Source organism: Myotis nattereri (assembly GCF_964212035.1).
Source record: "Myotis nattereri genome assembly, chromosome: 12".
NCBI lineage: Eukaryota > Metazoa > Chordata > Mammalia > Chiroptera > Vespertilionidae > Myotis > Myotis nattereri.
Genome location: NC_138087.1, coordinates 25,387,271 through 25,410,673, shown reverse-complemented (window position 1 = coordinate 25,410,673; position 23,403 = coordinate 25,387,271). Strand labels below are relative to the sequence as shown.

Genomic DNA, 23,403 nt, shown 5'->3' with positions numbered 1-23,403 from the left:
GAGTGGGCCTCTCACACCTCCAGGGTCTCCCGAGTCACCCCTCAACCCTCGAATTCCCTAACAGACGTGGGCAGAGCCGGGTAATAATGGATTGATTTGCCATCTTCCTTGGGCATTATTTCAACATCACATTTGGCAACAGGAAGCCTTATAGTCTTGGTATAGCACTTAGATACTCTCTCTCTCTCTTCAAGAAATATATTTTTATACTATCTATGTCTCTCCATTTTTGTTAAAATACCTTTTTCGGTTCTTCCTTCTCTTCAAAGATTCTTTAAAAAAATGAAGATTAAAAAAAAAAAAAAGCTTTAAAAAACTTAGAAAGGTCCTTAAGCATCCCTGTTATTTAAAGGGGGACTCTGTGCAATTTTGGCAACTGAGTTTTTAATGAGAGATTCTAATATGATGTTTGAGAAATGATTGTAATATACACACCCTGGAGGAGCTTAAAAAATCTCAGCTCAGTTGCTTTTCTCTGACACCGAGAACCCTTGCTCACTGTGCTTTCTTCCCAGCACCCAGACTGGCTCATGAACCTGCTCAGCACACACCTGTCAAATCAGACCCGGGAAGGTGTCTGCCTCTAAGAATGCTGTGTTTCTCTCTTTCCATAAGGTCACATCAAAGACGACACCTCCATGTGTCTTATTTGGTTGACAAATCTATTTGCAATGTAACTGTTGCAGCCGGATCAACAGCATCTATCAGACTGGCCTGGGGGAGCTGAGAGGAAGTGTGGGGTCCCCAAGTTCCATATCCCGAAAGTCACAAATAGACCTTGCACTTACTTTGGTCACTAATTAGCCACTTGTCAGCCGTCCTTTATGTAGGTCAATATGCAGGAACAGCAGCCAATGCAATGCCTACAGGCTACTTGGGCTCAAGGCATTTTGGAATATAACATTTCCACGTGTTTTTCCTCAGTGCCTTTTGTCCCCTCTTCACTGTCACTTGATTTTGTAAAGCTCGCTGTACTTGTACTTGGGAAAATTCTCCCAAGGTGGGGAATTTAACCTTTAGGTACAGGATAGGCTCTGTTTCAGTGATTAGAATACAGACCCCCGTGCCTTTTATTTTTTCAGATTGTCAGTCCAGTTTAAAAAGAATGAAGGTTCATCTGTCATGTCACACTGCGGGTTTGGAGGTTTCCATTGAGAGATACATCTATACGTGTAAAACAATGCTTGGATGCCAACGCTAAAAACAAGCGCTTTTCTTTACCACCATGCACAGCCAATTGGTGTACAATGTGAACTTTCTGAAGGGGAAGAAATATATTGTAAGGCTTCCCTTACAGAACAAGTCAGAGTCTATGCCACTGACGGGTGGGAAATTACAGGGCCATACCCAGTACTCCCCCAATGCATGGGTGTGCAATGGCAATACTTAAGTTCCAAAGATGCTAAGAATGCTGTCATAGCCAGCATCTCTCTACTGACCCTTTATTTAAGAAGGCATGTTGTTACTGTCCACTTAATGGCTGGAGAGGGTATCTAGAGGCAGCCCTGGGCTTAGCAAAGATGCAGTTTTGTGCGAGTGTGTGTGGGTCTAAGTGGTGGGAGGGGAAAGAGAGAGAGAGAGAGAGAGAGAGAGAGAGAGAGAGAGAGAGAGAGAGAGAGGCTGATAGCGAGTGTGTGTACCTCAGGGAACACAGCGGGAAAGCCTAGCCCTTGTACTCAATTTCCCCTTCACAAGGGATAAACAGGCAATTACGCATCCTTTTCTATTTGATGGCCAAGTGCTGAACTGGAAAGCGCACTATTAGTTTGTGTCCCTTCAGGGCCAGGGCAGTAAGGAGCCAGGGGAGCGGGGGCTGAAGCAGAGAGGGTGTTGTCTGCTGTTAGTGTGACAGTCTTGTCAGCAGCGTTCACATTACTGGAAGGTAATAAAGTGACAAGTAAGTTATTAGAAAGATATGAGGTGAAATTGAACCGAAGCTTCTCGCTGCTCAGCCCCGGCTTCTCCCTTTCCTCCTTTGTAATGGTCCATTATTTGTTACAAACCGAACCTTGTCTGGGTGCTCTATATAGAAGACTTTTTTTTTTTTTGCAGTAAAGGTCAAATGAATTTACAGCAATGCTTTAGAGAAGAAGAATAAAGATAGTTTTATGACAACTATAGTACGTTGCTTCAAAAAATATATAGCATTATAATGAACAATAACGCTGATCCAATTCAGTGTACTTGTAAAAATGCCTCGTTTTTAACTTCCTGTTACTAGGCATTTGGATTTTTCAACGAATTCCAAAAAGACAGTACTGATGTCCAGCTACTGCCGAATGACCACAGCATTCTGTGCAAGATGTGAGAATACGGATGACAGGGCCGGGGGTGTCTGGGCAAGAGTGATGATACATTAACGCACCGCTCACTTCTAGTTGGATTTTCATAATTCTAATGGGAAATGAGCATTGATGGTGAGCCACTCTCCAACTACAGGAAATAGGAAAATGATTCTGAGACGGATCAGATGTGGCCTGAATACTAGCACAAGTAAGACTACAACACGTGGTTTAGCGTTGCCGGATGACGTGAAAACAGAGAAGTTAGTTGGATGTTTTGCAGGAAGGTAAATGAGCTCACATTTTGATCAAGAGAACTTTAGCCAAGTAGCATTCCAATCATAGCTACGGGGGCGAGCAAAAGCAGTGATGGAGAAGGACAGAGCCAGCTGGCTACCCCTCGCTTCTACTCGTCACAGTCAGGGCGAGGCTTGACCACCGGCTGTTACTATAACCTAGGTGGACCCATAGCATCCTTTTGCTTCCTAAGGGACTCCAGCATCACTTCACACTCCAAAAAGAGTCAGAAAAAACCCGCATGACTGCCTCCTTGGCCCTCCTGACCCTCAGGACCTTGAGCTGTTCCACATAGCTGTCCTTGCTCTTCTCCTTCCTCACCTGGTACAGGCAGGGCACAGCATCAGCACGACCCCATCCACTGCCCGGCAGAATTGCACCAGCCTGGAACGCACGCTTTCAGTGCATTTACTATTTCTTTTCTAGCTACCCCCAAACAGGGTGGGCGCCTCCCCTACTTCGTGTGCCTCACTCACTGGGCCTCTGTAACAGCTGGGGTTCCCTCCAGTCTTTGTGGCACCTGCCTTTTCTCGCCCTCCTTACCTGTGGAGACCCTTCCTATTAAAAAAAAAAAACACAACAAAATAACACAAAGAATTGAAAAGAAAAAACCAAAATCCTTTAATAAATATTCCAAGTTTGGGGGAATATGTATTTTTTTAAAAAAATGAAATTTTGTTAGAATTTAAAAAAAAAGAAGTTCTTGAGAAAGGGAGCATGTTGATAGAAAGAAGGCAAGGTTTTTCTGGGTGATTTGTTTCTTTAGGAGAGTAGATGTAGCGTGTCTTATTACAGTTGAATTCTATTTACTCTGTTAGTCAATCTAACTCAACACTAACAGTCCAAGTACAAGTTAGGACTGCTCAGGTCAACTGCTAGCAGTTAGCAGCACGTCCACCTCAATCTGGTTACCGGCTTCTTTATGTTCTAATTGCCAAGGGCTCCCCTTCTCATTGGCTTGGCACACACCTGGGGTGTGTACAGAGGATGGGGAACAAAAGGTCACATTTGTTTTATTTGGTGAGAACCTAATGCATGGTTTCTCCTGAGTAAAATGAGGAGAATGCCTCTGGAACAGCCCATTCATGGTATAGTCAAAGCCTGCTTTTTTTTTTTTTTTTTTTTTTTTAAGAGCAATGTATACACTAACAGGGCTGTTAACCAGTTAAGTGCCATTTGCCTCTTACTGAAAGGGCCTGGAAATTCACAACCAAAGGAATCATATACTACAAAGACAGTGGCACCCTTGTGTTAAAGACATTTTCAAAAACAGATGTTTATCATCTCCAGAAGGAAAATATTAACACCTGTAAACCTTTAGAAGGTGACAGGATGAACGGGGTGGCCGGACTATGACCGGAAATGTGTTACATTGGGTTGAATTATTTCAATACAATTAATGGCAGAACAAAGAGTGTCAAGCTTTTTATCACATTTTAAAAACCAAATTACTTATTACCTATCCCTTCTCCTGCTCTTTGTCATCCCCCTCCATAGCATGCAGATATTCCCTAAAGCAGAAGCTTTTCTGATATTTACAAAAGCATAGTTTAAAATGATCAGAACAGTAATTTCAACATCGTCTACTGAACATGCACATTCATAATACTTCCTAATTTTGTACCTGTGACAAAAGTCTGGTTAAAACCAATCAAATGGGAAAAAGCCGCTTAGATGAAAACCAGCGTCACTATTAATTTTCAGCCAGCACAGAATGGATGCAGCTAGAGAGAAAACATTGCACAATAGGAATCTCCTGTGAAAAGCAAATGAGTAGGGATGGGCAAAGATGAAGGGCTCCATGATTAACATGCTGATCTCTCTATCCTTCCTGTTTGCAAATAAGCCGTGGGATCACCTCTTAACTAGAGTGGTAGGTAAGTTAAAACATTGCACACAGGCACCAGCAATACGTTGGGACTAAAAGCATTGTACGTTTCATGATCCACTCCCCCTGCCCCTTTTAGGCAAATTGGCTTTGTGTTGGAAAATGTTATTCACCCATGTAGAAGGCCACCATTCCATCTGGGCATTTGAGGCACAAAAGAAGTAGCAATTTGGGAAGATATTTAAGTAGGGTGAGCTGTCCAGGACTCACTGCCATTTCTCTGACAAAATGCCACTGAGCACTTCCATGTTTCAGAGTGAGGGAATTTCTACTTTGGGAATCTCGCGGCATCTAGACTTGTTCTAACTGGCTATCCACCTTAGCCCGATTGTGGCAAGTAACACACATTAGTTCTAAGCCTGGTTCATTTGCTGATGTGACCTGCTGAAAGCTAGGTAAGTCACTCACTAGGGCTACCTGACCTTTCAGGTGACATTAAATTAAACAGGCTAAACATTGATTCTGTACAGGATGAGTTCCAACAGCTCAACCAAGAGTGTACCTTTAAAAAAAATAAAAATGTGTTATTTTAATAAAACTGGGTACAATTCTGTCTCCACACACTCCAAAAAAGCTAGTTGTTTCTGTGATCTCCTGTTGGGATGCTAAAAACATTTCCCGCACCCTTTTGAACGGAATCACTTGGTAATGGGTCAACAGCGCAACACAGAGAACGCTAAGAGGACCAACATGTTTGCAAACAAACTTTCATTATTCTAGTTCAATCTTTCACAAACATACTGTACAGAGTCTAATATGGTATAAAACAAAAGGAAACATCTCTGTCTATTCCATTTAACACAACATCAAAATAAAGCCATTAGGACTTTGGGGAATCCAAAGGTACAAGAAAACAACAACAGTTATTACTAATTCCTCAGCTTTTTTACCGTAAACATTTGTCATTTAAGAGACATAGTGTTTAGTAAGGTTTCTTTTGTACTGCAAGTACTTTTGGTCTTTCCTCACCGTGGGACAAATGAAGAATTAAATGAACCCCATAGCATCCTCTGAAGGAGATGAAAAGATAAAGCTCCAAGACACATCTAGCTTATCTCTAAGAATCTATTGTTTCTGCACTTTTCACAAATAAAAATACTGAATCCACAACTAATGATGCTTATTTTTTGGAAACAATAAATACTGTGAGGTACAATACGTCCTATAGGAATAACAACAACAGAAACATATCAATAGTTTCCTTTGGCAAATTTAACGGAAGTGAATGCTGATGTGAACATAGAAAAAAATAATTACAAAACATATGAAAAATGGAAATGAAATGAAAAGCTAAAACAAAGGGGGTAGGTATTTCTAACATTTAGATTGACGAGAAATGTTTGAGGCCATTAAATGCAGAAAAGAAATACATTCTCTTGAAATTACTGTGTACTGTTTGACAAACTATTCCTTGTTTATCTTTCCCCCCCTTCACTTAAGAAAAAAAAAAAAAGACAACAAAAAACACAGTCTGCAATGCACACCCTAATGGTTTTGGCTGCAGACTGAACTAGAGTAAATATCATCATTTAGTCAGTATGTTGTGGTAGCTGAGGCTGCCGATGTGGTTAACCAGCTCAGGCAACATGTGTAAACATCAGAAACAAAACAAAACAAAACAAAACAAAACAGGTTTGGAGAATCCTCTCCCCTCCACCCCCCCCCCTTTCTCACTCTCGATTGCTTGGTCTTAGGCTTGTTTTCATTTCTCTCCGACAAATCGCGCAGGGAAACACAAAACACTAACCAGTGAGAGATCCTGTGTTAAACCCCCGTCCTCTGGCTTTTCAGAAGGGAGTGTTGCTCAATTCAAGGTCAGCACATGTTTTAAAAGCTTCCAAGTGCGGCTGCTGTTCAATGCCTTTTGATTTTGTGTATCAAAGGGGCCTGAATCACAGCACTACTGCAGGACTTGCAACAAATCAGCCAGCCATACAACAGCCCCGCCCAGCTCAGACTTTCTCTGTCTTTTTAAAGGATATGGGTTAGGTCCTTGGAAATGTGTGCTCAACTCTCTTACTGTATGCAGCTTTGTTCCATAGTGAGTAATTTGGGCTTTTGTATCCTGAAATATTATCCTGCCTCTAAAGAATAAACGCCGTGGCTGTTTCACACCACATAATTTTGTTTTCCTTTTATGTTACTTAACATATAAGCAAGAAGGATGCAATGTTGATTCTAATAACATTCGGCACTTGAAAGAATCACCAAGTGTTTCTTTTTTTTAAAGCGGTTTTCTGGTGGCCGACAAATTGGCCTGTGGTTATGTTGAGTGACTAATTGTATTTTCTTTTCTGGAAACTTGTGCAAAGTTGGCAGTTTTGTGTTAACATTAATACTTTTGTTTGGCATTTGTGCCCTATACTGACCAGACCATTTTTATGCAAGTGAATTTTTTTTGTTGTTGTTAAAAAAAAGACACTTATTTAAAGTATGGCAATAGTTTAAGGGTAAAAAAGAAGCATGGATATTACACATCCCCTTGTAGTGTATGAAAAAAAGTGCATGACGGGATTTATGTACTAGTACAGGACGTTTAAAAAATCAGATCTGTGCTGTAAAGCATGCCAGCACCTCTTTATCACTATATCTAGCAGGTAGTAAAAACAAGACCATGTTTTTTGTTTTGTTTTTTTAAAAAAATGTGCATTAATGCTAACATAAATGAGTAGAGCTAGCCAGCAAACTATTTTTTTTTCCTGCATATCTAACAGCTGGATGTAACTGTAAAAGTTAAACAAAAGAGATAAACAACATCAATACAATTGTTTTACATCATTAGCCTCTCAAGGCTATATATTTACAGGTGAATCTGCCATGCTGTAGTTGAAGATTCTCTCAAAACTTTAAAGTTCACAAAAGACAGCTATTAAGAAGTTCCTTTTTTGTTTCATTTTTCTTTTTTTTTTATCCCTTTTCTTTCTTTCTTTTTTTTTTTTGCAGGCAACAGTCATGGGTACAACAAACTCTCTCTTTGGAGAGGACCAAGAATTACCATTCTGTCAAAATTTGGGCTACTTGCACGCTTTGTGTGTGTGTGTGTGTGTGTGTTTTCAAAGGGTACTGAGTTTTCACTCCCAAATGAAAGGTCCCACCCCTTTTCCAAAACTATAAAGGGAAAAAAAAATTCAAAAGCACTTAGTGTTATCATTTTATATCTAAAGAAAAGAAAATGTGTGTGTGTGTGTGTGTGTGTGTGTGTGTAGACGCAGAGGCATACGTGTGTCCACGTACACACACACGCACACGCACACGCGCACACAAGCACACACGGACTATGGCAGTTCAAATGTGTAGGCCGTCTGGTGAGAGCTGGCATTGGTCGGGTCCGTTCGGAGGCTAATCTACTGACACGAAGGGAATGTTTTTGTGGAGATTAGGGTTCTGACTGTGCCGGTTTCGGCTTCGCACCGAGGAAAACATCATGTTGCAACCGGGGACTTTGCACTTGTGCATTTCCCGCAAGTGCACCGTTTTGTAGTGCACCCTCAGGGTCCCCTTGTTGCTGTACATTTTGTGGCAAATGTTGCACATAATCCCACCATTGCTCCCGGACAAGCTGTTGAACATCAGAGATCCCGACACTTCAGCCCCGAGGCCGCCAGGGAGGGCGGGGGCCTCGGCCTTGTGCGCGGACTCCCCACTGTCACTCGCCCCGTCGATGTCGTCCAGAAGGATGCCCTCGTCGCTGCCCGCGTCGGACTCGCGGGAGGAGTGGATGCTGCTGCTGGACTGCAGGCTGGAGGTGGTGCTGAGGTCCAGGACCATGTAGTCCTCCGCCATGCCGCGCCCGTACCCGTTCAGGTGCGAGTCCTCGGTGCCCGCGGGGGAGGACGCCTCTTCCCTGACGTCCAGGCCCAGCGGGTGCTGGGCTCCATAGATCTTCATCAAAAATTCGTCCCGGAGGTCCTTGCTAAGGGAGGGCTGCGAGGAGTCCAGGCCCATGTCATCGAGTTCTTTGGTCAACAGTTTCCGATGCAGATTTATGTTGGCACTGTGTCTAGGAAAACAAGAGGGAAGGGGGGTGGGGGGTGGGTAGCGGGTAGCGGGTGGGAAGGGGGAGAAAAAGGAGAGCATTTTAAAATGGATTCGGCTTTTCGCTAGGCATCCAATAAGCACATTCATTGCTAATTACACCATTATAAAAGCAAACATTTCCCCACATCCTCAGGATTTGGGAATAAGTGGTGGTGGGAAGTGCAATAAGGGAGCTTTTCATTAACATAATTTTTATAAGAGAGTAAAATTCTTCAATGGTAGGGTGAATGGGAACCCAGGCACCTTTTTCTCAATGATTGTTCTGTTTGCTTTGCTAGGTCGCAGCATCAGCTACAGACAATCTCATAGCAGAGGTTTTAGAACAGAAATTAAGTGGGATAAAAGAGTGGGAACTTGCTGCTTGTCAAACCTGAATATTTTAAATTGACCTAAAAACAGGAAACCTTTTTTTTTTTTCTACAGCAAACACTTTTTTTTAAAAAGGATCCAATTTAAAAATAGTATATAATCTAGGTAATTTAGGTTTAATTTAGAAAATAATGAAATCTTGCCCCTTACCTTCCCACACTTCAAGTTTTAGGTAGGAAAAAAAATTAGCTGAGTATATTAGCAATTAGAAATAGGGTTACAGACTTTTTAACATAAATGCTTTTTCCAAGATTGATTTGGGATATCCGCTAAATCTAATAGTACAACATTTTACAATTGAAAAGTTTTCAGAAGTTGCTACATTTTAGAGTTGAAAAATTTTCATTAGGCAATTCAACTTTTTAAATTTAATTATTCTTTTTTAAAGTTGAAAAACAGATACTGCTTTTTGGAAAAAAAAAATAAAACCCACCCACCTTTTTTAAAAAAAATCACATTAAACAATAGGAAACCCAAAGGGACAAAAGGAATAAAATGCCCACAATAAATACAAAAAAAAAATAAATCAGGCACAATGATAACATATGGTCTCTGTAGTGTAACAATGGAATCCGTATTTCTTAGACAAGCAAAACTTTTCCTCCACTCACTGAGTGCTTTGCTTGTGTAAAAAAAAGGTAGGATTTGTCCCAGAACATCCATAGGGATGTCACGACTTCCAAAAGCTGACATGTCATTATCTATCTGAAGACATGGCCTGTGTATTTACATCCCCCGTTTATTTTCAAAGTGCCCTTGGGCATATACCTCTCTCCACCTGCGAAGGCTCAGGTGTTTCACAAGCTCCTAATTGAGGGCTACCCTTCCAGAAGATAAACCAGTAAACAAATTACAGATACATAAAAGCTTCTCCATGATGGCAGAAGCTCTATATCTTCGAGAAGTCATTGTGATCATCGAAATGACCTAGAATAGCCAGCATCAAGTTCACCAGACTTCCTGATTACTAAATAGAAAGTATGGAAGACCCAAACGAGTCACTGCGTTTGGTGACAAGCATGGCTAATATTTTTTAGAGGTGGTTGAGAGGTATGTGCCTCAGAGACAAGAAAGGTGAGAAAGACTTCCCCACCTTTCCACACAAAACAATAAATATATATAGCACTCTGGGTGTGAAGGAGTAGAGGGGCACAGCCCTCTCCACACTGCGCTTAGGAAGGCTGAGCTTACCTTGTGATAATAAGATCAGCTTTCTAATCTTTTGCTAAATCGATCACAAAAGAAAGCAAGAATGAGAGACAGAGAGAGAAAGAGAGAGAGAAAGAGAGAGAGAGAGAGAAAACAAATTCACATTCTAGACATTTGGTTTTTAAAAAAACAAACAACAATATAGGGATTTAAAATGTTCTGATCACAAAATCATTTTCTGTCATAAGCGATCATCTCATATGCTGTCTTGATGATTTTTAGATCAGCTGCATAATCCAAAAATCATAAATGAAATTAAGATAAAACAAATTCACAGCATCAGCGTCATCCATAAATGAGTTCTACACAGATGCATGCAGGGTGCAGATAGGTGAATGATAAACAGAAGTTGTCCCCATGATCCCTGCTCTGACACAGTCTCCCCATTTCTTGGTGTCAGATGGCAGATAATCTCTCCAAGTGCAGGTTGCTAAGCAGAGTGAGGGAAATGCCTACTGCGACATATGGGTATGACACCACCAGAGTTATTACAAGAACGTGGAAATAGAGTTACACTATGCACTATCACTCTGCTGATAAAACAATCTGCCAGCTATAAGCAGCTCAGGAAATCCTACACTTCTCTGTTTATTATCTTGAACACCCTCCCTCGCTTTCTTAATTTCACAAGCACACATTTTGCGACTGCCTAAAATCTAGAACTGTGTTGCTTCTCAGACATCTGCAGTTACCACTTCCTAGATTGACTGCTGAGAACACAGCAGTCACATAAAGAAACACTGAATAAGGAAGAATAAATTAACATTGACAAAAGGACACACTGATCACCCAGATGGACATATCTTTTCTAAAATGACTTGTGAAATTACACATCTCCACCAATATGTTACCAGGAAGAGATGCTTCTCCTCATTTCTCACTTACAGCAATAGAAATCTGTAATCTAATTAGATGATGTACCAGCCCTCAATATCTGTCAGCCAAACGATGTGCAGAAATGTGTAGACCCGCTCTGGCCCTCGGCTCAACAGTGTCCCTTTTCCGCTGTCAGCAGTACTGTTGGCCTCTGCTAATATAATTACATTGACTTTTATTCAATTAAGTGCCATCCTTCGGTTAAAAAAAAAAAGCTACTTTATCAATTGATTCAGGTGTAATGCAATAATAGAGATGAACTCATGGCAGTGCATTAGCTCTGCTGTTCGTAACTTCAGTACATGGGTTCATTCATGGTAGTCGATTTCCATTATGCAACCACAGTTCAAGGGAATTGATTCTTTATGTTCATTTTTTAATTTATTCCATTTTTGTTTAATAATCCTCCTAAATGCCATATGCAAAACACTTGAAGTGGGGACAGGAAGGATGAGCTGTGGCAAGCCTGCTAGTTGACTCTCATGATAGTGAGCTTTTGAGATTTTCTAACAAACTCACACAGTGTCACGGGGGTAGTAAGAGGAAAAGCAAGAGAAGGAGAGAGACTGAACTCCTTAGAGTACTGATCCTGTCGCTTCCAACGTTAGGTTCAGCCTCTAGAGAATGGACAAATGGCAGCACTTGCTTTTAACAAAGACCTATTGTCAGACTCTGGCATCAGCCAATCCAAACCATTAACTGTCACAAAATACTGTTTTCGTGAAGAGATACACAGGAAGGGAAGATGAAAAAGGCACAGAATGAACTCATGCTATACACAGAGGGTCCCCAAATGGGAGGAAAACCTCAGAGTTCTGGAAATAGGAGGACCCCCTTGTAGAGGAAGAGGAAGCCATATGCAGTTGTATAAGTGGAGGAAGGAATCCACGAAGGAACCAATTTTGAGTTCTCTAGAAAGAGAGATGGTTTATCTAGAAAACAGACTGTTTTGAATATTTGTCTCCAGAAAAGGGAGAAAAATAATCATTAACAAAATTCCAGAATGTATTAGAACTTATATTTTACGAGATTATAACTGTATAAAAGCTGTTTCTACTTGCTTTGATTAGGTCAGCAATAGAGATATGAAGAGGCAAATTCCTCTCACAGAAAAAAAATGACTGGGGTAGAGAGCGAAGATGAATTCACCAGCAGAAATGATAAGGTTCTGGTATTATTAGGGATCTGGTCTTCATGAACACAGTAGTGCTTATTAAAAGGCTAGTCCAAAACTTAGCTCCAAGATGTTCACTTTCAAGAATAACACAAACTAAATCTGATTCGACCGCCAGTCTCTTGCAGTAGACTGCTTTGCACATGGGAGATGCTGAAAAATACATTTATTTGCTTTCAATCAATATTATGCATGAGTCTTAAGAAGCTTTCCCAAAAATGCACTGTAGAAAACAATGATCCCAAGATTGGAATCATGTAACAGAGGAATATTTAAGCAAATACAATGGTAATACAGCAGAGGGTAATTCTGACCCCATTAATAATCCACTAGTGTGGTACAAGGAACTGCTATGTAATTAGGGCGTGAACAGTCCTATACTTTAGGCTATGTTTGGAATTACAATGTTCCCTCAGACCCGCTGCACTCTTTCCTAACCCTTCCATACTGTGAGTTTACTAAAACCTCTTGAAAACTAAGATCACCCTTAAAAGCAAAAAGTAACGAGGTCTATATTATATAGGAGAGATCATAACACCAAACTTGTTTTTTGAAATGCTAAGTGGAAGTACTCTGACTGAAAGTAGACTATATATATATATGGTGTGTGTGTGTGTGTGTGTGTGTGTATACTAGTATGTATATGTATGTATATATATGGGGATAGAGAGATACATTTACATCCAATCTGGAAAAATCTAGATGCCAGGTTTGAGTGTACTGTGGGATACTGAATCAACAATATTCCTGGACAGAAATGTAAATCTGCTATCCAAATTGACAGAAGAAAAATTAATTTTGCCCCACTTAATTCTCTTCTTATCTGGCTTGCTATAACATGACCTGTTGTCCTTAACTGCTCAAAATTTTTATATTACCATTTATTAATTGTAGGATACTTAGTCTTGTGAATTAAATGACATTTTTGATAGTATGCATTTCTGCAAAAAACTAGTCTCTGTTTTATAGGTTATTATTTAAAAATTCTCTCCAGAAGATCTGAAAACCATTCCTAGCTCAGAAAAAAAAAATTCAATGTAAAATTCTAGTGAACAACATTTTAAAAAAATACATAAAGAAGTACATATTAAATGCAAGATGTAAAAAAGCTAAGCAAATTCTTGCAAATTAAAAGTATGAAATGCAGTCACTTCAATCCCTTTCAATATAAAACAAATCATCCACACTGGTCACGCAGACAGTTCCCACTACATTCAAATTATTCACTTGAAGATAAGCTCCCACCAAACTCTTTAGGGGTTTAGCTAATTTACTGCACAGATACGGCACGTCTGTTGTAATAACAGGTAGGATGTATTGGGGTCGACCATTTATCAGAATTAGACTTCTTTTCTCAATTCGCAGTGAATTATGCTGCCTACATGACTCCCCTCTCTCAGACCTGCCATCCCCTCACGGCCCCTAATGTGGCAGGCAAACAAAATTGGCAGTCTCATCTTGTCAACAAGGGGCGATTCTCCTGAGAAGCCATTTAACTTTGCCGAGGAAGCAATGTATTAATGTGCCCGTCCCAGGAATGTTAATCATCTTCAAGCTTCCGACCTAACTTTGACATGAATGAAATCACCAAATTTGTTTACTAAATGAATCGTAATATGCTAATAAGAAAGCGTGACACACACGGAAAAGCCAAACAGATGGTTTGTTTACTCCACTTTGCAACTTTATAAATGTTGTAACTCTGAAGATGTTAGTGAGAATTATTGGTTTGTTGGCAGAGGCAAACGTGTCTTTTGCATACTAAATCTGGCGCTACAGTTAGAAAACAATTTGTCATTGCTGTGGAATGCATAAAAAATGTTGATGTGGGGATGGCTTTTGGGAAAGCAGATAGAGAGAAGGAAATGTGTATGCGGGATGCTCAGGCTGAGGGTAGTATTAATATCCAACCACCCCTGTTCCCTAGCCATTTTACTTTTGAGTTGTATCTGACACATCAAGGCTTCTCAAGGGCCCTGATTATTCGATAGGTACCTGTTGCACTGTAACGTGAGACACTGTTACATGTGAATAGGAAGATGTTTTCATAGCATTTTCTCAACCAGGCAGTTCATATGGTGCTCAGTTTACTACTATTGTTGGAAAGAAAAAGCCAAGCCAAGAATGCTGGCATCTTTTTAAGGGTTTAGATAAATTTTAGGTGAATTTTTGAATTTTATGTTTGCCCTGAACTAACTCTCAAGTCTTCCATTCTTTCATTTACAATCTGACATATAGTCTAGAAGACATATTCCCAAAATAGAAATGCATTTTTTCTCTTGATTTTCAAAAATTTCTGTCCCTTTAAAACTTTAGCTTTCTTTTCTAATGTGTACAACATGTAACATCAATTTCTTTCTGAGATTGGAAAGAAATTGGAAATACTTGCTAAAAATATTAAACATGTTTTATATCATTAACATGATTAAATTATGATCTTTCAAAAAAAGAAAATAACAGTAGGAATGTATGAGTTCCCCAAGAAAGGGGACAGAATTTTGTAGATGATATTACTATTTAGCTATGGCCTCTTCTTGAATTCATTCTATGTTGAAAATGAAACTACGTAAGGTACATGAACAAAAACAATGCACAAAATCTAATTTATGTCTTTGGTTAAATGATGTTAAAATTGCCAGCAGAAACATGAAAACTTCCAACCAGCAATGCACCTATGCTGCTAAACACTTCGATTTTTAGAAACATTCAGTTGACTTTTGTAAAAATCTTTTTACTTTTCATTCCCTTAAGTATAGCGGAAGAAGCAGACTTTTGTATGAAAGAGGTGCTTATTTCTTCCAATATTCTTAACCACCCCCCTCAACTTCTTAGTCCTATATATATAATTGAGACTACCGCTAATCTTGTGGGATTCCCTCGTGTATCACTATGCAGTGCTGAAATGTTTACCTGTCTGCAGAAGAGAAATGAGAGCACGAAGTGATCTAAAGAAACCACTGGGTTCATGTTGCTGCCCAAGGATCACTCTGGAGTAAGAAACATTAGCGGCTATCCCAGCTTGGCGCTTCTATCTCATTTGAAACATCTCCTCATTCCTGACCAACAAAGAAAATTTCAATAAAGTACTTTTACTGGTTTAACAACAGAGAGCTCTAGGGATTGTCAAAGTGCTAAGCCTTTTCCAAGGAGAGAAGAAATCAGCAGCTCAAATATAATTAACCTTCCATTCTCAATGCAAACTGCCACGCACAGGAGCTGTGCAGCCTATTAGCTAAGTCATAATGGCCGACAGGCAGAAGCAAAATTGGTCAAAAAGTTGGCTGCTGCTGTCATATTTTTGGAATTATGATTAATGGCACTAATAATGCGGATGATTACTGATATGTGTATCTCCAGCAGTTTATCATATTGCTCTGGCTGCCTACACAATAAACAGGATGCTATCATTTACCTCTTTATTGAAGGCAATCCTTCTCTTGAAGGAGCATATTCTAATTACTTCGTAATGTTTTATGTCTTAAACATTTTGCAGCTCTGGACCTTGCCAACTGCTTCGTGTCTACCATTGATTAATTACTGAATGTTTAATCAAAATTTAGAACCTAATGTAGTCATTTATGAGCTCACTGCAGTGCCAAAGTAGTTAGGCTTTGCTCCCAAGTTTGGAGAGGGTTGGGTTCAAAATCAAATCCCAGCCATGCATGAGGATCCAAGAATTTCACCTTGGGTGCTCTGAGGTTGCCAATTCCATCTCTGCTGATGAATGGGAGGTAATCTAACTACAGGGTAAACAGCATCTTTACCTACCCTCTTCCCATTGGACTTCCCTTTCCTCTTTCCCCCAATTCTCTAACCCACAGAGCACCTCCATGGGCTGCTTCTGCGAACAAGAAGGTCCTCGTGAATGCCCATCACGAGAACATAGTTTTGAAGTGGTTAAACAAGTGAACAATAATTTGCTGGGACAAATACATGAGTTTTTTTTTTTTAATGTGGATTTTTTATGGTACTGTCATACAACCATTCACCGTTGAAGTTAAGTGTTTTTTTAATACCATTACTGAACTGCTGAAATGGATGCTAATATAGCTTGGAGTGCTAATGTCAAGTCCTGGTAATAAAAAAGACAGACTGCTGAATGAAATAATTTCAAGTAAAAAATAGAACAAAAGTGCTCTCTCTCTTGCTCTCCACTTTTATTGAATTGGGACTGACTGAGCCAATTGCTTTAGAAGTCTGTAAAACACAATTACTAGTGAGCGAACTGACCCACCAGTGCCCCCGCAGTGACAGAGCAGACTAAGAAGGCAGCCGAGTTCGAGCGCTCCCCTCAGCTGGCCATCAGACCGAAGAGGCTTTCTTCTGGAGATGTTGTACTCACTGCTCAAATCTGTCTTCTTTTACGGACAAAATCTTGTTATTTCCCATCAATGTGATAACATAACCTCCTATGTTACCTTCCAAGATAAAAATGTCTATTCCAGCAATTAAGGATGATTTGTCTTTTGATATTCTTATTTATGAGGGTGTTCCTGTGTAAACACACATATACATTTTGTGGATGTATTCAGATTAGAATGCTAGCATAATTTTTGAATAGCTGGTAATAATTCAGATTGATCTATGCAATAGAAAAATTGAGGCATCACTTACATATGTTCCGTTAGCAACACTTGGCTTTTTTTTTCCTAAGGTAAAGTCAAAATAATTAGAGCAAGCAAGAAAAAGAATTAAAGTAGAAGTGGGTAACATTTTTCCTCCTAGTTAATAAAAGAAGTAATAAACTCCATAAAGTACTAGAGTTACGATCACTAACACTTCAGGCATAACAGCTTTTTACCAGGAATTTACAACTCCTGTTTTAATTCAAGCAGCTTGCATTAGGACATAAAATGTAGGTATTTTTTAAAAGAGTAGCTTTATGTTAAATAACTGAAGAAAAATTGTCCTTTCGTAAAAAGTACTCTTTCTTTCTCTTTCCTTGGCCTGCTTCTCTCTCACACACGCAGGTGCACACATACACACCCCTCTTGTCACTCAAGAATGAAAGTTACTAAATCCCTTTCCTACGACATTTTTTTGCAAGGGTAGACTCCTTTCATATTTGGCCACATTCATCGATTTGAAGCTTGTGGGAATCTTACAGCAAAAACATGAAATGATTTCTGAGAAGGATTTTTTTAAAAAGAAAGAAGAAATGCTGTTGCCCAACCTTCACTATGACATTTCAACAGAGAAGGAAGTCTCCCTTCTTCTTAGCACGACAACTGATCACTTACAGCAAGAGAGAGCTGGCAGAAGCCTTTCGCCTACGAGAGGACCATTTTACCAGGGTTGATACAAGTGAATGTTAATACATGTGTGCAGTCTTACAGCCTGCTTCCTGCGGGGGAGATGGCCTATGTATTTTTAAAAAAGATTATCCGCAAAAATGAGTATCTCAAATGAATAATTATTTGTGAGAAAGATTCACATCAATAAAGACTACCAGAGGTTCAGAGAGATGGTGGTGGACCCAAGAGAGGTAGAAATCCGGGAGACGACCCTTTCACAATGGCCTCGGCGTGAAAAATACCGCTTGTGCATCCTGCATGTGCATTCTGCCCTAAAGGCTCTTTTGCCTGAATGTTCAAGATAATGCTCCCAAGAGCAGTAGCTTGTTCCTTTAGAGGGGAGGTAAGAATAAGGGGCCTATAGAAGCATTCAGTTTGTGCAATGGAAGTTATGTAGCCAGCCACGAGAGATTTAGTGTAACCTCCATCGATAGAAATCTGTAAAAATCTCTTTGTTGTCATGAAAAGGAAGCAGTCGCCTGCCACTAGGCTTTGCTACCTATTTGGCGGGCAGCAGTTGGGTGGAAGTGACTGGTGTAGTCCTGGGACTGGAGGAGGGAAAGGTCAGCAGAGGCTTAAATGAGCTTGTCTTCCATCCAGCGGGGCCAGCAGGAGGTCATTAGGAAGATAGGAAGCTCACTTTAGGCCTGACAGAGTCTCTCCCCGTGACACCAAGAGACTGCTTTGCTCCCTGCTCTTCTCCCAGCGTATAAAAGGAACCCCAGAGACAGGAATGACACCGGAGTTTATCTTACTACCAAAGTTTCGCTTGAGGAGGGCACAACCAGCAATTACTCAGAGGGGGATTTATTTTGTTTGTTTGCCTTTGATGGAAGGTAATGGAAATAAGTACAAAAGACCTATTGATCTGTTGGCTCTACTGTGAAACCAAATAGAGTAACAGGGGAAAAAAAATCGCTTCCTTAACATTTAGAAGTCAGAGGAACTGCACCACTTCACTTCATGAAAGAATTGTGGAAAAGGAGAATTGCAGTTTGATTGGCAAATGTATAGGGCACGAGATAAATGGCTGATACCTTAAAATGTTCTCTTCTTGCATCTGGAGAGGATTAACATACTGTATTCGACAGCTAATTATATTAGGGCAAATATACTAATAGTTATCTTGAATTGGTGCTAAGTGGCTCATTTCTGGGAGGTATTGCCTAGTGGAATCAAGAGTATTTATTGAAAATCTTTCCCTAGAAAAGTTCTCTGTAAGTTTCCAAGCATAGAGAATGATGGGAGAAAAATGGATGTTGCTGCTGAGAAGGTGATAACAGGAGGCAGGTAGCATGTTTTCGCATCTTCACCTCTGTTGTTAATCTATGCAGTGGCTCATCAGAGGTAGCTCATGTTAATTTATTCCTGCACACCTGTACAGGGCTGGAAGTCAGGTAATAAGACAAGCAAAAACTATACATCTCTGCTTTTTAGCTACAGCTACCCAGAGGCCTGTATATGAACAAATTTAGTTCTGGAGACATCAGCAGGTTTTAATAAACCAAATACAGATGTCCTACTCCATATAAATCAAGAAGTTTACATGTTTAAATCTGGACGGATTTAACTAGCAATCAAAGAGAAGGTTTGCACTTGGTACCAATGGTTGCCTCATATTTATTTATAAATCACCCAAAGCAAATATTATTTTGTTTTTAAATTTATTCATGGAGCAAAATCACCTTTCCTACACCTTGAAAATCAAACATATATACTTTACCTTTCTGATAAAACTTAAGACAAACTTTGGCAATTATTGGCCACTATTCTCAGAGAAAGAGAGGTACAAAGATGGTGAAAGTCCTGTTACGATGAAAAACAAAGAGACATATACTTCTTCCTATGCAAATCACCTAGTTTCTGTATAGAAAGTCTTCCTTTCAGATGAGGGAGTTTTAAAATTGCCAATCACTAAAGCAGATGTAAACAGATTTTAACATATTAACAAATGGGAAGAAGAGGACAGAGGGTATTTGTGTATTTTCTGAATAAAAATCAACTGGCATTAGTAAGTGGGCTTCCCTTAAATATAGGTGATTCATGGCCACTCAGCCCTCCCAGGGATCAAACTTCAAGACAGAGGATGAGAATGGGACCAAAGGCAAACTAGGCCCAGCTAATTCTATGACAGTGTCTTCTAGAAAATTCCTCTTATGGGGACTGTAGGTTCTAGGCCAGTTAGTTATTTTTACTTCTCAGGGAGTATTTCATCTGTATTCTTCAAAACTGAGGGGCAACCTCCTGTTCCCTGACAGAACAGCTTCTTAGCTGCAGAAAAATCATGGGATAAACAAGAAGGAAGGAAAGAAAGGAGTTTAGAGACTTTCAGGACTAACACTACATAATATTATCATCTTATGGTATCATAGTTCTTTAGAGAGAAAATAATTTACGTTATTCTAATAGCCACCTACCCACAGGATGAATTGGCTTTTGTGTTTACTAGCTTGCTCTTTGTCGTTAGTGTGGAATGGTGGTCCTCTCTGCTTTTGAATTTTGCAAACTCACACTCATTCACAACAGTGTCAAGAAGGAGGCTTAGAATCCTCAGCCATCGCTAACCTTGTGTGTGCACCACTCTCTCTCCTTCTCTCTTTTTGCTGCCTTTAGACAAAGAACATTCTTGCTTATCAAAAAGCCTTCAACTCGATCTTATAAAATCTAGAAAGAACATAAGCAACAATCTGGAAATCTCTGCCAACTAGCTGCCAAATCTAAAACACAGTATTTAACATCTTTTTACTTTCATCTTACTAACATGCCTATCTAGAGACAAAAATACACCTCCCTCGTGTATAACCTTCTTGGAAGAAGCCCAAGAAGGTGTGTATGCTGCTCTGTTAAGGTGTTCTAAGCCCAAAGACAAGAAGGCTGCTTTCATGAACAGAAGGGAAGGGGTTATTCTGTTAGTTTTATCACAGGCATCCTAGAAACCCTGTAGCCTTGTGTACCTCAGCCCCCAGTCCAAATCCACTCTAATGCTTTATTTGCACAAGGAAGACATTGTGCAGTCAAGGGTGGATGAATCAAGACTCTGGGGAGAGGAAAGAAATGGGCCCGAGGACAGCAGGATTAAAGGCAAAGGATGGTTTCTGTTTGGGAAGGTCTTGGCTCAAAGAAAAGAAAAGAAAACCTGTCTTGGCTTCGTTGCAGAGGGAAAAGCAGGGGCCCAAAGTTCCTGGGGTTCTCGTGACTAGCACAGGAAAGGTGAAGAGAAGGGGAAGGTAAGTCTAAGCGGGTAGATCAGAGATGTGATTCAAGAGGGTTTGTGAATAAGATTAAATTACAGGTCAATATTAGCTGACAAAATGGTGATAAAAGGCTGAATGAAACAGGGATACAATTATGTTCGAGTGCAATCTGCTGAGACGCAGGAGAAGGCTGGTATCCAAAAGGCCTCACTGTTTCCGGATATTTGGTAGTAAATATACTTGCGTTGTATATTATTTCAAGTCATAGACTCAACAGGGATGAACACATTTCTTCTTAGCCAAAAAAAGTCAAAATTAAAGTATCACAATTTTTTTAAGTTTTTAGTGAGGGATTACAATATTTGAGTATTCTTGAAAAGCAAATTTTCAAGTGAGAATCAAAGTACTTTCTTTGTACAGTATTTTTTTCAATTTTCTTCACTGATCATGTGTGACAATATCCAGAATTTAAAACATTAGGTGTGATGGGATATTTCAGCCAAATAAAATGTACCCCCTGTCTTGTGAGGCTTCCCTATATGACTAAACACACCTGGAGAATATCAGTACTGTTTTCCCACCTAGAATATACTAGTTATCCTAGACTCTGGCCTATCCTATATAATCAAAGGCTAATATGCAAATCGACCGAATGGCAGAACAACCAGTCGCTATGCTATGCACTGACCACCAGTGGGCAAACACTCAATGCAGGAGCTGCCCCCTGGTGGTCAGTGTGCTCCCACAGGGGGAGCGCCGCTCAGAAGCCAGCCAGGCTCACAGCTGGCGAGCGCAGTGGTGGTGGCTGGAGACTCTCCCGACTCCGTGGCAGCACTAAGGATGTCCGACTGCCGGCTTAGGCCCGCTCCCCCCCCAGAGAGCGGGCCTAAGCCGGCAGTCAGGCATCCCCCACGGCTCCTGGACTGCTAGGGGGTGCAGGACAGGTTGAGGGGCACCTCCATGAGTGCATGAATTTCATGCACCAGGCCTCTAGTGTTTCCATAAGCCTGGTCACTTGGCAAGCTCCCAATCCTTAGAATAAAAATGTGGAGACTGAAACACTCCCCTATCAATTAATGCTTTTTCCTCAGACAAACCACCTTTTCAACAGTACCTCCTTATACATTAGGACACAGAAAACACGGTGACATAAAGGAAAGCACCAAGCTTTGGGTGTTGTAGCCTTTTGGACCCAGAGTCATTTTATTCCAGTGTTATGACTTGCAATATTTTCAGCAAGCAAACTGAAACAGTGATAGGAATTCATGCAAATAGGCTTAAATTTTGGCTTGTCTTCAAACACTCCATTTCCATAAATATTTTATGCAGGTTTTCATGAGTCTTTTATTTTTGTTAAAAAAAAGAATCCAATGCATTAACCTCATTATCACTAGTGCACTATTTCAAATTTAAAAGAATGAACATTACTCACAAACTTGGGGAGGAAGAGGTTGGGTACAGTATTATATTTTATTATTTAAAGTACTATAGCTATCTTATCTACCATATTCTGGGACTGTCTACAATACCCTGGAACTGAAAAGAATTTTGTGATCATAAACCATTTTTTACAGAACAAGGTAAAAAGGAGTGGGGGGTACGGGACTAGGGAGGGGAAAGCTTTAAGAAGATAGATTTCTCTTCAAAGCATGTTTTGAGTTGTAGAAAGTAAGCCACATTTTCTCAGAAATTTTGCTTTTCATGAATTGGACCCCTTGAGCTGTACTTCAGTACAATAAAACTATTTTAACTTTTATTTTTAAAAAGACTAATCTTTAAAATATGAAGACAAAACAGAGTATTCCAGAAGCAGGTCACTACTTTTCAGTGGTACTTCCATTATATGTTACATTGTCAAAGAATTCTACCTAATTGATAAGCACTAGAATTTGGGTGGTGGCTACTTGCAAACTTCCTAGTTAATTTTGTTTCTTCCACATCTATTGACTTTTAGCATGTAATAAAATTTTCTCTAAAAATATTTTTAAAAGACAATGTAAAACCAAGAAAAACACATCCAATATAATAGGGAGAATTAACTGGTGTGTCACTGGTTGGGCTGGTGTATTATGCAAATGATCTGCTCACAAGCTTATCTCCCCGAGGGCAGGGTAACTGCGGTTCCCCACCACTGACCACCTTGACACATTCCATTTATATTGCATTTTCTTTAGGGCTGAAAAAGAACATTGTAGGTTTAGGACCAGCTGCTTCTGTTTAAGCCCAACTGTTTCAGAGCTGCAGCTACATAGCTAAGGTGTGATGTCATCTGAAGGCTGGACATAATATATTCTAACTGCTCCTAAAAGTATATGCATGCCTCCCCTTCTGTGTGCATAATTCCCATGATAGACTGTGTTTTAGAGATGTGCTCAAATACATTGTGAAGCTCACATAAAGAAACCCGTATCACCACACCATTTCCCCATATGAACAATTACTTTGGTCCCGTTTTCTTCTGATATTTTTGTGACTCAAAGAATTCAAGGACACACTAAATACTCATGTAAGAATGATAACATTTCTGGTTATACCTACGGAGATGCAGGCTGTCTCGATGTCCTGGACCTATGGTTCTTTCCATCCGTAAATTTCTGTTTCTATATTGGATAAATATGTGTGTATGAAGATAATATATTGATTTAATTTAAAAAGCCACAAGGCAAAGCAGAAATATTTATAACAGAAGCTGAGGCTTCTAAGTGAAGGTTCATGGGGAAGCAGGGAACTGTGTACACAGTTAACTGATTCACACACCTAGATGCATGGAAAAACATACACA

General features: G+C 39.9%; 1 protein-coding gene across 4 annotated transcripts in view; it reads right to left on the bottom strand.

Annotated features, from left to right (window-relative positions):
- Positions 1-7,406: 7,406 nt before the first annotated feature.
- Positions 7,407-23,403, bottom strand: part of BNC2 (basonuclin zinc finger protein 2) — a gene marked incomplete at its 5' end in the record, with an annotated part of 427,294 nt that continues 411,297 nt past the window's right edge. For 2 of the 4 annotated variants that reach the window (XM_081103987.1, XM_081103990.1), the window contains 2 exons: positions 7,407-8,467; positions 23,156-23,221. In XM_081103987.1, the coding sequence (XP_080960113.1) occupies positions 7,807-8,467; positions 23,156-23,221 (727 nt within the window). In that variant the 3' untranslated portion in view covers positions 7,407-7,806. The remainder of the gene's footprint in view (positions 8,468-23,155; positions 23,222-23,403) is intronic. The other 2 variants (XM_081103989.1, XM_081103988.1) reach the window with 1 other exon arrangement.